The sequence below is a fragment of the Leptosomus discolor genome, chromosome 21, assembly GCF_034619465.1.
Source record: "Leptosomus discolor isolate bLepDis1 chromosome 21, bLepDis1.hap2, whole genome shotgun sequence".
Classification (NCBI taxonomy): domain Eukaryota; kingdom Metazoa; phylum Chordata; class Aves; order Leptosomiformes; family Leptosomidae; genus Leptosomus; species Leptosomus discolor.
The window spans coordinates 421,616-437,925 of NC_141411.1; the positions used below are offsets into that span (position 1 = coordinate 421,616).

At 44.8% G+C, this 16,310-nt stretch overlaps 1 protein-coding gene across 1 annotated transcript in view; it reads left to right on the plus strand.

The window, feature by feature from the left end:
* The window catches only part of SYT6 (synaptotagmin 6), a 36,164-nt gene that overhangs the window by 14,008 nt on the left and 5,846 nt on the right, over positions 1-16,310 (plus strand). Inside the window, exons 2-6 of the mRNA XM_009960752.2 lie at positions 5,957-6,293; positions 8,170-8,728; positions 13,309-13,429; positions 14,988-15,159; positions 15,818-15,968. Of these exons, the coding sequence (XP_009959054.2) occupies positions 5,957-6,293; positions 8,170-8,728; positions 13,309-13,429; positions 14,988-15,159; positions 15,818-15,968 (1,340 nt within the window). The remainder of the gene's footprint in view (positions 1-5,956; positions 6,294-8,169; positions 8,729-13,308; positions 13,430-14,987; positions 15,160-15,817; positions 15,969-16,310) is intronic.

Consider the following 16,310-nt stretch of genomic DNA (forward strand, 5'->3'; position numbering starts at 1 on the left):
TCTGCAGAAAAGCATTTGCCCTCTTGCAGGTGCTGAGGGCCCCGGGAAGGGGACCGCTGGGTCAGTGGCACAGCTCCTGGTGGCTGGTGGCCGCTGCAGCTGAGCTCCTCCACCATGAGCCTGGCCCCATGCTGGGCCTCAGCCTATAGCATTTAGTTTTTTCCGCTCACTTGAACTTCCACTCGTGATATTCAAACTTTGTTTAAATCCAACAGGTAGCTGGAATGACTAGTAGATGCTGGAGTGCTGAGAGAGCCATCAAACATATTTTATTTTCTCTGTGGGGAGTGGGTGGAAGGAAAGCTAAATTACGTCTTCAAGATATTAAATATAACTCTTCACATTAAGCTCAGAGTTATCCATGAATCTCTTTAATGACAGTGCAAGCTACTTCACAGTAATAGAAGTCAATGTTGCCATAATTAGACCAGTATTGTCTTGCAGTTAATAGACTGTTGTAATCATGGCTTTGTCATATTATTAATCGTTTTCTGTTTGGACTTTGCTAATTATCCCCTTTGGTATCTCAGTTTGAGCATTATGAAGTCATCAGGGACATAAAGCTGAAAGGTAGTTCCACCATATTCTCTTAATTAGCTCCCATTCAGATGAAACAAAATGGACAGTTGTACTGATGAGCTGCGTTCTGAGTGCATGGGTACCGGGGCAGGGGACAGGCTGGACTAACAGAAATGATCCCCCTTTCCGACATGGGCTTTTAGCTTTACAGTTTTAAATTGCTCCACTGTCCCTTTGTCCTGACCTGGACCATCTCACCTTGTAACTGAAAGGCAGTAGAATTTTAGTGACTTTCTCAGAAGTTTTATAGTTTTGCGCCATTCTGTGAGCTTTGTTGAAAGGTTCAAAAGCAAGGTTTTTAGCCGTAACCAAACCAATAAAAACACGAAAGAAGCAGTCAAATCAAAGGAGAAACAAGATTGTTTGCTGGTAAAGTTGACAGGTTTCAGACCATCTCCCCTGTGCTCTTGGCATCCCCATTGCTTGCTGTCGGCTTCAGGTCTTTTCTGAAGTGAGACCATTCACTGCTTGAGCCCTCCGACAAATATTCACAGCAGTGAAGCTTGTTCATATTTAAATGCTTGAATATGCTCTCAGCTTGTGTCCTTTGCCATGTCGCCATTGTTGTGCTGGTCTTGCTGCTGCTCCTGATGGCTCCAGGAACACAGTGCTGCCCCTGCTGCCCTGCTGCCCTTTACCATGGGAGAGGGACGGTCCTGGCCGTGCAGCTCCTGAGCATCACCCAGCCAGCTTCTCGTCGCCCTCACACCCCTTTCCTTTGTAGATACATAACCGCTCCTGCTGCAAGAAAACTGAAGTGCAATGCTGTTCTGTAACAAGCTGGTCTAAGCTGTTTGTGCTGTCTCTGAAGACTTTGATTCATTATTTTACCTTACGCCAGGCTGTAGGTGTGGGAGATCAGCATCTCCGTTGACTCAATTTTGATGTTTAAATGGTACCTCCTACTGCATAAGTGGTGATACATGATCCTTTATCATCAGCCTCTCAGGTACAGCTCGCTTTCTCCTGTTCACTAAAGAAAAGCAGAGCAAAGACCATGATCCATGGGCCTTCCCATGGATGTGTTCATGTCTGAACTGGCGGCAAGCGGCTTTCTGGTTTAGAAAGCTCTGTTTCTTTATCCATGAGCTGCTCTGATGGGGAATCTGTGGCACAACTCATCAAAAGCTCATTCCTGGCCGAGAAGACCCTTCCCCTGGTTTTCCTGGTGTGGAAGTGCTTTTGTTGAAGGACCAGAACTGCTGCTGATGGCTGTTGATCGTCACTTCTGGGGCATCGCTGTGGCGCGTGTCTGTAGGGAGTGGGACAAAGTCTCAGTTCTCTGAGAAGTTTGGGTGCACACAGAAACATAGGGGGTCACAAATTCACAATTTTGCTTTTGATTTACGTGCTGTGCAAAACCTCTGCCTCAAAAAGACCTTCCTAAGTGAGGCAGACTATCCCTGAAGCAGCTGTCTTTTCCACTAGGTAAGTAACAACTCGGTGACTTAGCCAAAGCCTATCAGCTCATGCAGGGAGCGTTCGTGCCCATGCCCATGTCTTTCCTTCTGCATGTTCTCCCCTCCCTCCTCATTAGTCGTGCGAGAGCTTCGGCATTGCTGCTCTGTAGCCAAAAGCAGTTTCCAGCTGAGGGCTCCTCTGGGAAGTGGCTCTTGCTCCCGGCAGGGAGCAAGACTGGAAAATAGCCATGCTAACTTGTATTTGCCACCTCCTTTTAAGCTTTATCTTTTCAATCACAAGTTGTAATAAAATCCATTTTCCAACATGGCAATTTCTCCCGTGTCTCTCAAGGGAGCTCCTTCACCTGGGCTGAGGTGTCTTTTTTGGTCTGTTCTCTCTTTGGAGAAGTCTTTGGGGGATCTGGCCTTACCTCCATTCGTGCCAGGAATACCCAAGCAACTTCTGCCCTCGGGGCATTTTCTGTTAGATGAGGAATTAGATGAGTTTCTTGTAAGTTAAAGGACATTCAAAGCATAACACTTTGAACACTAGGTGTTTTTTTTAAAGTAACTGGTATTTTCAAATTCATAAGAGAAAGCTCATTAAATCAATTAGTGTCAACTCTGTCCAACTGATATTTAAGTTTAATAGGTCACGAAAAGTTCTTCGGGAATTCAATGTCATCTTCAGACAAACTAATATTCTTCCCAGGCAGATGCTTAAAAAATGTCTGTAAAATCCTGATCCCTTCTACTTGTGTTTTATGTGAGCTGTCAGAGGAAAGAGCAGGAGGTCATGCATAAAAGTGTCCGTGAATCCTGTCAAATACATTGCGAACGCCAGCTCAGCAAGAAGTGACATGAAATGAGATCTTTCTCAAGATGGCAACAGGTTTTCAGAAGGGATAACTGATTATTTCTGATTTTTTTCCATTAATGAGCCTAGTATGCTAGTGGAGTCATGCATGCTATACAACTTCTTGGCATGGGCAGAAGTGTCTTAACAGAAACTTTTCTATCATATAACAACTCCTGGCAGTGATAGACTCTGCATTGCAACTATTTCCTTTGTAACAGCATAGACATATGTGCAAAAAGTCCAGGTTCTTAAGTTTTCTTATGAAACTGTTCGACACTGAGTTTCCTGGGCAAAATCCCAAGACCTAAGTACAGGAAAGTGATACCTCCATGCTCTCTGCTTTGGAGAGAATACATTTAGCCAAATCTCTGAGGAAGCTCCACTACTGACTTGTACAATCCTCTTTATTGTTGGATAAGACAGGACCTATTTATCCACCCCAGTAGTGAAGTGATCTGTATTTCCACCTTGGAGCTACAACAGAAAATAAATCGCACAGCCTGACCATAAAGGAGGCTGGTGAGGGAGAGCAAAAATTGCGAACACTTCTGGATGACATTTATTCTGTCCATCTGCACCCACTGGCACCTTCCAGCCCCTCCTTTTGAGTCAAAGAACCTGTGGGCAGTCAGGAACCTTTGCCTCAAGCTCTCAGTGAATTTGCTACGCTAGGTAATTTTGTGGAAAACCAATGCATTTCCTCTGGGATATCAGAAACAACAGATGGTTTCCCAGGTGCTCAGCAGAACTGCCTTGTTCCAGTGTAGGTGTCGCATTTTGTGTCTGATGCTTCCTTGAGATTTTGCTTACAAGAACTGATGCAAAAATCCTGAATGTGTAGTAGCTGTTGAGTTCCCAGATAGCACATCAACAGCATTTGGTGATATAAATGGGTTCCTGAATACTTTGCTGTTATGGTTCATCAATGGTGGTTGGGGTTTGTTTGTTCGTTTGGGTTTTTTTTAGATGATTTTTAAATTCAGCTATTTTGTCAAGATAAAAATCTGATCTTTCCTTGTGTTTCATAGATTTTTTCTGAGCCTCAAACATTAAATGTCTTATTCTTATTACAGCTGTACAAAACTAAACTATATGACCAAAGGGAACAGAAGATTTTCTCATGGCTTCTATTTAAGGTGAAGCTTCTGTCAGGGATCACATTTATAGCAGCTATGATGCAGCACAGATGTGAGTTTCCCAGTTTATATTCTGAGAGCTAAACTGCCTGGTAAGGATGGATTTTGTTTGAGATTCTTTTAAATGCAGTTTTTGAGTGAGTCTAGCATTTCATAGGGCTCATGGATGTGAGAAGGTGTTTGCCTTAAGTACACGTAGGCATGATCTAGAGGTGCTGCCAGCTCACATGGGCAAAACTGAAACATCAGTATCTGCAGCTGTGGACGTCAGCTTTGGCCAGGGGCCGCTTGTGCCACTCTGCCGAGGGAGACCATGCAGACCTCGCAGAGGAGGAACAGACCCGGGTCCCTGCCCGGGGTGCCGCGACGGGCAGCTGTGTCCCACTGCAGGATGCAACTGTCGGCTGCTGGGGCAGGGCTGCCGCCCCAGCCGGTGCCGGCTCCGCACCGGGAGGCAGGGGCTCAGCTCCGGGTTGGGAACCAGCCCTGTGCCCCAGGAGAAGAGCAGCCGTGTCCTGCTGCTGCCCTTCCACGCATGATGCGCTCGGTCTCTGGAGCTACACCTGGTCCTGCCTCCCTTCGGCTAATTTTACAACAGGCTTGTTATACTCACCAAGAGCCGTTTTAGCTGTGACTGCTTGCACGATCCAGAAATACACTGGGCACTGGGGCTGTTCCTCAGGTCTCAGGTAGGGAATTCAGTAGCTGCTGTCTGTTTCACGTGGCCATGCAAAATGTTTTGGGTCCAAAAATACACATAAATGGAGGTGAGCAAGAGGTAGTGGTTACTCTGTATAAACATTTGGAGTGTTTGATATCTTTTTCCCTGTCTTTCTGTCCTGACCTGTACTTAGGTAGTTTAAGGAGTATGGCTTTACTAGTCACTACAAATAACACAGTGGGCAATCAAGGAGTTGTCTGTGAACTCACAGCAATCTGTGACTGAATTGTCCATAGTCCTGATGCTGCAGACATAACTCCAGAGCAAAACCTGTCTTTATCATCAGGGACAGGTGTTCTTTGTAATTCTGAACTCTTGGAATTTTGATTTGGGTGAGAATCTAGGAATTAATACACTGAGAGAAAGGAACTGAAAGTAGCCACTGTCTTCTCTTTTTGAAGTGCTGTGAATCATTTTACAGCCTAGATCATATCTCTCCCTGTAGATATCTTCCTTTTTTCCTGATTCTTCAGCCGTAGGTGTGGAAGCTGTTTCCTCTCCAGAAAAAGATAGAAATGCTGAAATACACGGCATATGAGGTAAAAGTGACTTGGAGTCAAAGAACATACACAGCTTCTGTGCTATTCAGAATAAGGAAGAATGTGTAGTACTTTCTGTACAGTCTCCTTCTATGTTTGATTTCACTGCATCAGCAGCTTGTGGGTTTTTTTGTTTTGTTTTGTTTAGGCTTTGTATTGGTGTTTACTTTTTATTCCCTATGGGCACATCTGGACAAGATGTGAGTGTTGATAGTACAACAACAATCTGCTTCCAGGATCGTGGTGGATAGGTTTTTTTAACTATAATGTTGGAACACCTGTGGTATGAAGCAAAAAAGGTGCTTTCTGCCTGTACAGCACTGCAGCTTGTTTCTATCTATCATGCAATTCTGCAGTTCTTGATTTCAGACTCAGCAGTTTGCCAATGCCACAAAACAAACCAAGGATGATATTTTATAGCCAGTCTAAGCATCACGGTATAAAACTTCACAGCTCTGGCCATCTGGAGACACTAATTTCTCCCCAGATGTGTCTGGGACAGGAAGCGGTCCCGTCTCTTCAGGGGATGCTCACTTGGGTTTGACTCTTGCTTGCAGAAACTGCTGAGAGCTCTCCATTAGTTGTGGTATAAGTCAGTTTGGACCATTTCTTCCCTTTACTTATGGCTTTCTCACCATCTTTCTTTTCTTTTCTTTTCTTTTCTTTTGTCCTTTCCCGTTCCTCCCCTCTCCCTGTCGCTGTTGCCTTCTCTCCCCCTGTAGAGCTCTCCATCAGCCTCCTTGCAGTGATAGTTATTGTGTGTGGACTGGCCCTGGTGGCAGCTTTTCTGTTTCTCTTTTGGAAGCTGTGCTGGGTTCCCTGGAGGAACAAGGCCATTTCTTCTAACCTGGCCGTCTTGCAGAGCGAGGCAGGCCGCCATAAGGAGAGCATGGCGGACAAGCTCAAGGACACGAGTGCCATAAGTTTCCTGGAGGCAGCAGTGAAGATCAGCCACACATCGCCAGACATCCCTGCAGAGGTCCAGATGTCCATGAAAGACCACATCATGCGGCGCACGCGGATCCAGAGGCAAACAACGGAGCCTGCGTCTTCCACCAGGTGAGTGGGACGCAGGGCTCTGCGGGGATGTTGCGCCTTGGGGCAGCTGCCAGGGCGGGAGAAGCGTTTAACGGATCCTGAGGTTTGGATGCCTTCAGGAAGGCTAAAGAAGGCACTTCTGTCTAGATGCTGGGTTACCTTCCAAAGACTAGTCATTACCCTACTAATGTGTTAAGACTGGCTTACCATGGGCCCATTTAAAACAACCAAGAATTCAAGCCCTGTTACTGTGACTTGACCTCATTGCGTCAAGCCATCAGTATGCTTTGGCCACTTTAATTTTGTTCCAACATGAGAGGCAGGCTGAAGTATCAATGATGGTATGCTGTCAGACAAAATTAGACCTTTTCGGTCTCTCTTGTTGTTGTGGCTCCTAGCAGAAACAATTAGATAAGCAGAATTGACGTATTGCTCACTGCACAAGCTCAGAACCAGCTGCGCTCAGTGCCTGTGCTCAGTGCATGTCTCTGTCTCAGCCAGGGACAGAGATCTTGACATCAAACTCAGTAAATCAGGATAAGGCTGTACGAACCTTCTCGGCAGGAATACTGAGAAGTCTGGTACGTCTTCCTTGACACAGAAGGCTGTAAAACTGGGACAGGAAAGAGTGATGGCAGGGTCCTGGCTGTGCCCCAGCACTTCTGCTTGCCTTGTTGGCCATGCCCATGATGTGTGCGAGAGTGCAACCGTGAAAATAGACATTGCTCAGAAAATCGGCTGCAGTATTGCAGAATTAATAACGCACTGATCACAGCCTTCTGTTTGAAGGAGCTGGAGTTAAAATCAACATGGTGCCACCTGCAAGTGTGCCATGTATTCTTTTATTTAACTGCACTGCTTTTTGGACAGCTGATTGCCTCTCAGTCATGCACATACTTATTCTGCTTTTATTACACCTTTCTAATGGAGGAGAAAAGAAAAGCTCAGCCTGTCTGAATTAGGACAAAGTGGGACTTGGTTGTATGTGGGAGGGTTTCAAAGCCACTTTCTCAAGCAAAAGAGCCCAACATGAACCACAGGCAGGCAGCCAGACCTGGGGACAGTCTGGAACAACCTCAGCAGTTTGGTGTCTCTGAATCAGAGCCCAGCCTAGCCCAGGCCAAAATGCCTTTGAGGAACCTGCCAAAAAAAAAGTGAGGTCTTCAAGTACTATGAATTACCAAAAGCTAGTGCTCTGGCTGTACAAATTCTTACCATGGTTAAATAACTCCATATACTGCTCTTGTAAACACCAGATAATCTGAAATAATACCATGAGTCCACAGAAAGCTTTTATGCTTTGCTTAGATAAAGCTTTGCTTACACACAGTTTCCTCTGTGCTGAAGAGTAGCTCAGGGCAAGAGACAGCTTCCAGATGAGGCTGTGCATTTCTCCCTGACAAGAATTATCTATCGGTTTCTGATGAGAGTCTGTTGGAGAAATTTGGAAACAGCAATACCCAGAATAAAACTGTCTGAGCTGATCATGGTTCTTGCACTTTAAAAGTTCATTTTGCCTGAGGGAAGCTTAGTGCCAGTATCTTGGAAGTGCAAGGACTGAGGGTGGGAAAGAGTCTCCACACTGGGTTGTCTATGGCTTGGTTAAGGAGTTGATGGGTCTCATATATTTAGCTGTGGCTGTTACTTGTGTAACAGGTGAAAAAATGCAGCTTGCTGCAACTATTCCCAAAGTTAGGGTATTTGCTGGATTGGTTCCTTTTACTACTGGAGGTGTTACCTTCAGTGTTCATTTCCATAAGTACATGGTTTCTGTACAGAAATCAGGAGCACCTCGAGCTCGTGCTCTCCCTGCTTTCCTAGCATTAGTAGTCCAGAGGAGAAAAAGGAGAGAAATGTCCTTGGAAAACCATAGAGCTGTGATGTCTTCCTCCTGCAGGCACATCTCCTTCAAAAGACACCTTCCTCGGCAAATGCACGTATCCAGCATGGACTATGGCATGGACTCACCGGCTGTGGCTGAACAACCGACCAGCATTGGTCGCATTAAGCCCGAACTCTATAAGCAGAAATCTGTTGACTCTGAGGACCCCAAAAAAGAGGCAGCAAAAACTTGTGGGAAAATTAACTTCACTCTCAAGTACGACTACGAGAATGAGACGCTGACAGTCCGAATTCTCAGGGCTTTTGACTTGCCAGCCAAAGACTTCTGTGGCAGCTCAGATCCTTATGTGAAGATCTACCTCCTGCCCGACAGAAAGCGCAAGTTCCAGACACGAGTCCACAGGAAGACTCTGAATCCCACCTTCGACGAGTCCTTCCACTTCCCTGTGCCCCATGAGGAGCTGGCGAACAGGAAGCTCCACCTGAGTGTCTTTGACTTTGACAGGTTCTCCAGACATGACATGATAGGAGAAGTTATCTTGGAGAACCTGTTTGAGGCCTCAGACCTTTCCCGGGAGACTTCCATCTGGAAGGACATTCAGTATGCGACAACAGTGAGTGTCTGCTTTGGAGGGTCACCCCCTTAGTCACTACTGTTAGTGCTTGTTCTCTCATTGCAATGTGTTCATAACTTTCTAAGAGATCTGTGAGGTCCGACAGGCGTGCGCAGCGCTGCATCCTGTGCTGCTGTGCCACAGCTGGGACGTGGTGTGGGAGCTCAGCGCCCGGGCACTGCGGGCAACATGGTGTGCGTGCAGTGTGTTGGCCCCGGTAGGTAGCTCTCAGGCTAGCGGCTGCCCTGGTAGGGTGCAGAGAGCAGCCGCCACGCTTCTAGGGCAGCACCGCTTTTGCCGTGCCTGTCTAGGGATGCCGAGATGTGAGTGGTGCCTGCCAGGCGCCCAGGGGCATTGCTGGGCAGCGTGCTATGAGCTGCAGCTGTGCTGCCTTTTGAGCACCTTGCCTGCAAGCGTGGTGGGAGGGAGGCACAGGATCAACCACAAGGAAAGTCAATGGTATTATTTAGCAGGGTGTTTACAGCTCTTAGCTTTCAATCTACGAATAGCCATGCCTGTTACAGTTAATGGACGGTGATGAAAGGAAGAATGCCGGCAAAGAGGCCAGCAGGCGTCAGGCACATCCGTTTTCCTGCAAGGAGTGGCAAAGAGAGCAACAAGGTGCATCACACCTGCAGATGCCACTTGGAAGCATCTACCCGTTTGCATCTGCTCTGCCTCTGAGACTCAGCTTGCTGTCAGCTCTGCCAGCCTGGCTGTAATGTGCCGTGGTGTTGAATCTCGGGGTGAAGTCACTTGTGTGGTGCCAGGGAGTTTCCCTTTCCTTGCTATATGACCAGCGTACAAAGACTGAGGTCAGCCTGAAGCATTCGGAGGGGAAAGACCTGTGGGCAGGAGTGAAACTGGGAAGGGGTAACACTTGGCCTCACTAGAGGAAAAGCACATAAAACACAAAGCTGCAGGAGAAGGTTATGGAGCTTTTAACCTGTGTATGCTCTGTGTTTTGCTGGGATTGTTCTGCAAGAAATAGTGGATGCTTTCCTAGCTGACTTAGTAAACTAATTTAATGGGACCCACCCCCCAAAAAAACCCAAACAGGTGGAGAGACATCAACAGAAGGGTTGTTGAGGGAAAAGCCTCCAAAGAAGGTGTGAGAGGAGCAGAGCCAACATCATGCCCAAGATGCATTGTGTAGCAGCCTTGCAGAGCTCCCACAGAAATGTCGAGTGCCGCATTTGGCTCCATCCCCTCATTCTCTCTGTGACACTTTTTGGAAGTGGGCCGATATTGGTATACATCTCAGCCAGTTGTAACATACCCAAGGACATTTCTGTTTAATGAAAAATGAGAAGGGTAAATACAGTTTTCATAATACCCAAGGAAAGATCTGGGTGACTAATAATATGTTAGATCAATCGTGTGGGTAAGACGATAGGAATGCACTTAGGCAAGGATATAAGCTATTCAAATAGCTAGCACTCAACTATTTAATTAATGATTGTACAGCTTGTGAATCAGTGAAACATTTCTGATTTCAAGTCTGCAAAGGTTATTGATTCAGAGCTTCCATTATTTCCTAAGAGATATTGATATGAATTTTGGAAGTGTCCCAATGTCTATAATCTGCAAGAAAATAATGTACCCACAGGACACGTTTTACTCTCCTGTATTTATGGTTGCAAAGAAAAATCTCTTGACCTAATACAATGAGGTCGAAGAACAATTTATGTTAGTTTTATATCCTGAACAGGTCCTCTCAGTGCAAGGAGAGGAATAGAAGATGAGATGATGCCCAGAGGGTGCTCTCACTATCTCATATAGGGCTGCTGTCTTCTGATGTCTGTGTCCAAGGTTCTCTGCCCTCGTCCCTCCCAAACCAACACAGACCAAAGAATGTATGAAAGAATAGACCCAGCCCGGTCTGTTGTCTGGATGCCAATTGCTGTTGCACTGTGCGGTGGACATAGCGTCCAGTGCAGCTGGCACACAGTGAGATTCAGGGGCTGAGATCTTTGGGAACAGAGCTATCATTTCTAATTATAATTTCAGAATATTTATTTTAAATTCTTTTCTATTGTCAGTAAAGTCTGTAACTAAGACTGGTAGGTGCAGTGCCTGACTGGAGCTGGAGACGCTCAAGTGAAAAGGTACAATCCCAGTCCTCAAGCTGAATTCTGATGCAGTAGCAGCATTTGTAGCAGGTTCCAGACCCTCCTTACGAAGGGCCTCCTCAGTGCAGAGTTATTTCTTCAGGCTCTTTGTTAAGTAAAGCATTTAATCTTAAAAGTGGAAGAACACCTCTAAAGGTAACAAGAAGTGCCATGCTTTAAAAAGCAAATTGTAATTTTGGGCACATGATTTTTGAGTAGTTGTTTTAAGACACTGGAAATGAATGAGGCTCCCTAAAATCCGGAGCTCCCTGTCCTCCGAGAATTGCCACGCTGGAGTGAGGCAGCAAGAACCGCAGCTCAGCTCAGCTCTTAGCATGCAGGTGACACCAGAGGTAAAAACTGTGAAACGTTTCGGGGCACCCAGTGATGGTGTTCATTGCTGTTCTGCCTCCACGACAGCAGCCCGATTCAGGGGCACCCGTTACATGCAAGGCGCCGTAGCTGAAATGCAGACAAGAGTTAGAAGCTGCAGGGGCTCTAAAAGCTCTTTCGTGTGTGATGAAAATGATGCTGGTACCTTGATAAAGTACCTTTCGTGGTATTTTGTGAGGCGAGAAATTTAGCTCCCAGTAGACACATCAAGAGGTACTAAAGGCAGAGGAATAAGAACCCAGTAAATGTTTCCACGTATTTCATTACTGACAATGAGGCTGTGACTTGAGACCATTTTGTCACATTGGAAGGAAAGCTGTTTAGGATACCATTGGTTCATTACGGTAAGCAAGAGATCAGAGTGGGAATTCTGAGTGGGTGAGAGTATTAAGCTCTTATTTACCAGCAAATAGCACCTTCTGAGATGTTTATTTAGATACTTACAAGTCTAGTCATACGTTGTTCTGTCCAGAAAGCATTTGGCTGCCACAGTTTCCTTTGTACACTCTATGTTTGAGAAGTTTTTCAATTTATTTGCTACTCAAGTGAAGCCTTGTAGAGAAATCAAGATTTTATATAACATTCATTAGTATTCTGCCTGTCTAAGTGGAATAAATATCTAATCTTTGCCTTACTAGAGAATGAGAAGGAAATCATTTGGCAAAAATCTCATCCATCAACAAGATCTATTCTCCTAACACTTAGCAAAGCTTTAAGTGCCTAATGCATTTACTTGTCTTTCTAGCTCCATCACTTTACTACTAACAGCTACAATTTCTTTTCAGCAGATCATTATATCACATTGAAATGAACCAAACATTCTATTTCCAAAATTAAAGAGGTTGTTTGCTCTACAGATGTGGGATCCGTATGTACAAAATAAGATATTTTTTTTTTTTTTTTTTTTATAAATCCATTTTTGGAAGGTGTTTGGAAATCTTTCTGCTGACTTCAGATGATAATGCTTTCTAGTTTAAATGCTACTTTTGGTTTGTTTAATTTTTTTTCCTGAATTCCCATGATCAAGGCAATGATGGAACGGGCTGTTAGGAGGTGTAGTAGATAAGGCTGCATGTACAAGAGGTGCTAAGAGTGATGTGTAAAAGTAGTTTTGTGGGGCACTAAATTGTATTTGCCTCTGTATAATCTGGAAACTACCAAATGTTTCTGAGTGCCATCTGCTGGTTAATTCACTATTTCTATATGTACATATACAGACCTCATACTGCATTTGTTAATCTTTGAGGGCATCTCAGAGGGGTTGGTGGTCCAAATGGTAGTAAGCATGTCACAATCTAAAACCTCAATGGCCTCTAAATGGGCCCCTTCATGGTTCTCTTCTGTTTTAAAGCTATGACCCCTTGCTCTGTAACTACCTAGTAATTCATTGTGTTACTCAGAGATGTCTTCGTTCTCTGCCGAAATGTTAGGCACCAACAAAGTCTACAAACCTCTATTACTGAGCCAATGGCACTGGGTGTACTAGAGAGTCACTTGTTGATTTTGCTGCAGGCTACAACCAGAGAACATGGCACCGCTGCATGTTATGGTCTCACCTTTCTATGATCTCGCTCTGTGTTCGTATTGCATTCCTCCAGTTGAGGAAAGAGATGTTGGTGTCACACCGTTGGCACGAGAAGATATACACTGTACATTCAAGCAAAACTTGATTCTAATATAATTTCCTTAATGGTCTTCGTTTGGTCTTAGATACTGCTTCATTTCTGCCTAAGCAATGGAGCAGAAAAAGAGGAGTGCATTAGCTGCAATGTTGCAGTAGGAAGCACGTACTCCACAGAGGCAGTGGGAGATTATCCTTAACTATGATTTGAAGCTGTTTTGGACATGCATTTTTCTCCTGTTCCCTATATTCTTTTTAGCCAAATAATGTTGGGATACACTGAAAGCACTGCCATACAGTAAAGTGTCATTCACTTGAAAATGACAGAATAGAGAAAAGCCTGTTCCAGTGTGAGTGCTGCATGAATCCTGCATGAAGCGTTGTGGTGGAGGGTGGAGGCAGCCTAGCTGGTTCTTGCTCGTTTCCAATATAATGTGTTCTCTGTTCTATTAAAGGAAAGCGTGGACCTGGGAGAGATCATGTTTTCCCTTTGTTATTTGCCAACTGCAGGTCGCCTCACCTTAACAGTCATTAAATGCAGGAATCTCAAAGCTATGGATATCACTGGTTACTCAGGTAGGTGCTTGATGGTTGAGAAAGACCCCATTGCATCCGCATTTCCCTATTTTCCCTCGAGGTAGCCTCAATGGATAGTGGACATACGACTCTCGAAGCTGTGGCTGTATCATCACGGAAACACCTAACAAAGCTTTGTCTGTGTTTTAACTATGAATAAAATTTTAACAGTAGAATTATCTTTTAAACCCATTCCCAAGGGCATGAATCCAGGGAAGGTGATTATATACATGAATATGCTGTTCAAGTAGACTGCTAGCACTTTCTTCTCCCTGCTGAAGCGTTTGTGGGGTCAAAGCTCTGATCCAGCTCTTGGGCTGGATTCTTCAGATCTGTTGCAGATACTGACCCTAGTAGTTTTATGTGAGTAGGCGTTCTGCGTCAGAGAACCCCCTACAGCCAGAATCAGTCATGTCACCTCAAGGTTAGGAAAGGATCATGGGCCATCTGGGTAAATCCCAGGTGCATGTGCATTCCTCTGTGCAGCAGCCAGTACTCAAACATCAGCATCAAAGCCACCTGAAGACTGCACGCATTCACAGTACCAAAGAGCTGGCTTACAAATTCAGCATGCACGAATTCTGGATTTCAACATAAAAAAGCAATTTATTTTCCAGAGATCAACATCATAGCATTTGAATTTCATTGATGACTTGTATAAAAGGCCCTAACAATACAGTAAAAGTTCTCTGCAGAAAACATTTCTACTCAGTGGGAGCTTGATACCATATGAAATATCTGAGAATTGAGACTTCAGGTGAAGCTAGCCCAGCATTTCTCTCATAATACATTGCACGTTTACTGTTACTTGAAAATGCATTGAAATCACCTGGGCAGCCATTACAGCAAACAGGAGCTGTTTGTAACTTGGGGGCATTCTGCCATGATCAGCCAGTAGAAAGCATGTGAAGCAGAATTGCCCTAATACCTTTTCTTTCTGCTGCTCTCTGACATTGGGAAAATGGGGTTTAAAATTCCCCTGCTCATGTAAGCATAATGTTAGCAGTTGGATAGTTTTGGTAGCAGTGCAGGAAGGGATCCCTGTAAAATAACCCCCTCTGCCTGTTTCGATTGTTGAAGTGCTGCGTTACGTTTTGCTCTCTTAGGCAGATTTTGAAGCAATTACAGTTTTGCTTCAGAGAAAGCCCTGGGTTTGCTGCCTGTGGCCGTGCAGCCAACACAAGCTAGAATGCCTGAGTGCCCAGTGCCTGTTACCGTCTTCTGATGAATATTGGCTCCTGGTTTGAGGTGGGGCCTTCTGACACTTGCAAACCCTTCTCACAGAAAAAATGGTGGAAATGGCTGGATTTTCCTTCCAAGAAGTCTGCCATGCTGGTTCTCCAGTGCCTGAACCTTACATCAGCACTCACGGCAGTATGAGAAATGGTGGATTCAACTGGTACAGAGACGCATCCCTTTTTCTAAAAGTACATTTGAGGAGTGCCTTTAGCTCCTGGTGACTTACAGCCCGTACTTTGATAATGATGTCTCTATATTGTAATGGTAATAAAATAAACCTCCATAAACAGAAGGCCTTTTCCTATCTCTTCCTCTCCAGATCCATATGTCAAAGTGTCTTTGCTCTGTGATGGGCGAAGACTGAAAAAGAAGAAAACCACCATAAAGAAAAATACACTTAATCCTACTTACAATGAAGCAATAATCTTTGACATTCCCCCAGAGAACATGGATCAAGTCAGTCTACTTATCTCTGTCATGGATTATGATCGGTAGGTGGGAGGCTCTGGAGAGCTGGAGGGGAAAACATCTTGTTTGGTGCAGGTTTTCCTGCTCAACAGCCACCTTCCTTAATATCAGGGCCTTGATTGCACAGCTCTGTGGCATGAATCTGTCTCTAGTGATTTATTGTTGAAGTGTCATTGATATTTATGGTTATGGAAAATTACCTGCTAGAATAGTAAGTATGGTAAAGCTGGTCCTTTGCTTTACGGCATTTTCTTGAGTGCTGTGTTCCCCTCAGCTGTTTTCTTGTCTTGCAAACCATCATCTCGTTCTAGAAAGCAAATGGTCTCACTCTGAGCAGCAACTGGTGTATGAATTATCCATTACTGAACTTGTACATGTTCTTGCTGTACACCACTAGATCACACATCCTTCCAGAGTCTGTGTCTGAGCTGATCTACAGTTCAAATAATTTTGAAGTTGTTATAGTTATTTCTGGTGATGGCAGTGCCTCGCTGTGCTGGGGGCTGCGTGCACTGACAGTAGCAGACAAGGTCTGAGTGTCGTGGTGCAGATGTGACAGCCCATGTTCACTAGCACTATGCCTCATGGCAGTCAGATAACAGGGGGTCAGAAGTCTTGGTTAGACAGTGTATGGACAGTCTGATCGAGAGATAATTGTGTTGCTTTTCTGCTGTTCTTCAGAGTGGGTCACAATGAGATTATTGGGGTCTGCCGTGTGGGGGTCAATGCTGAAGGACTGGGCAGAGACCACTGGAATGAGATGCTGGCCTACCCACGCAAGCCCATCGCACACTGGCATCCATTAGTGGAGGTAAAGAAGTCTTTCAAAGAGGTGTGTGGACTTATTCTTTCCTTTTAATGCATGTGCTGTGCATGAGTGAGCTGGTTTAAGGCTTTCAGAGAGCTTCTGCTCTCACTTGGGATCTCTGACAAGAGCTGAGGGAATTTTCTCACCAGAAACGAACTCTAGAAAACAAGCATCTGTATTGTCTCAAAATAGCTCCTTGAGTTTGCAAGCAAGAATGAAAGGGGCTGTATTTACAGATGTGACTGCTACCGTGTTGGTTTTTTTCTTTTTTCTTTTTTTTTTCTTTTTTTTTTTTTTTTAATTAGAGATTGAGAGTAGTAAGGAAAGAGAATGCTGTTCTGATTGCAGAACAAATTGTCCAGGGAT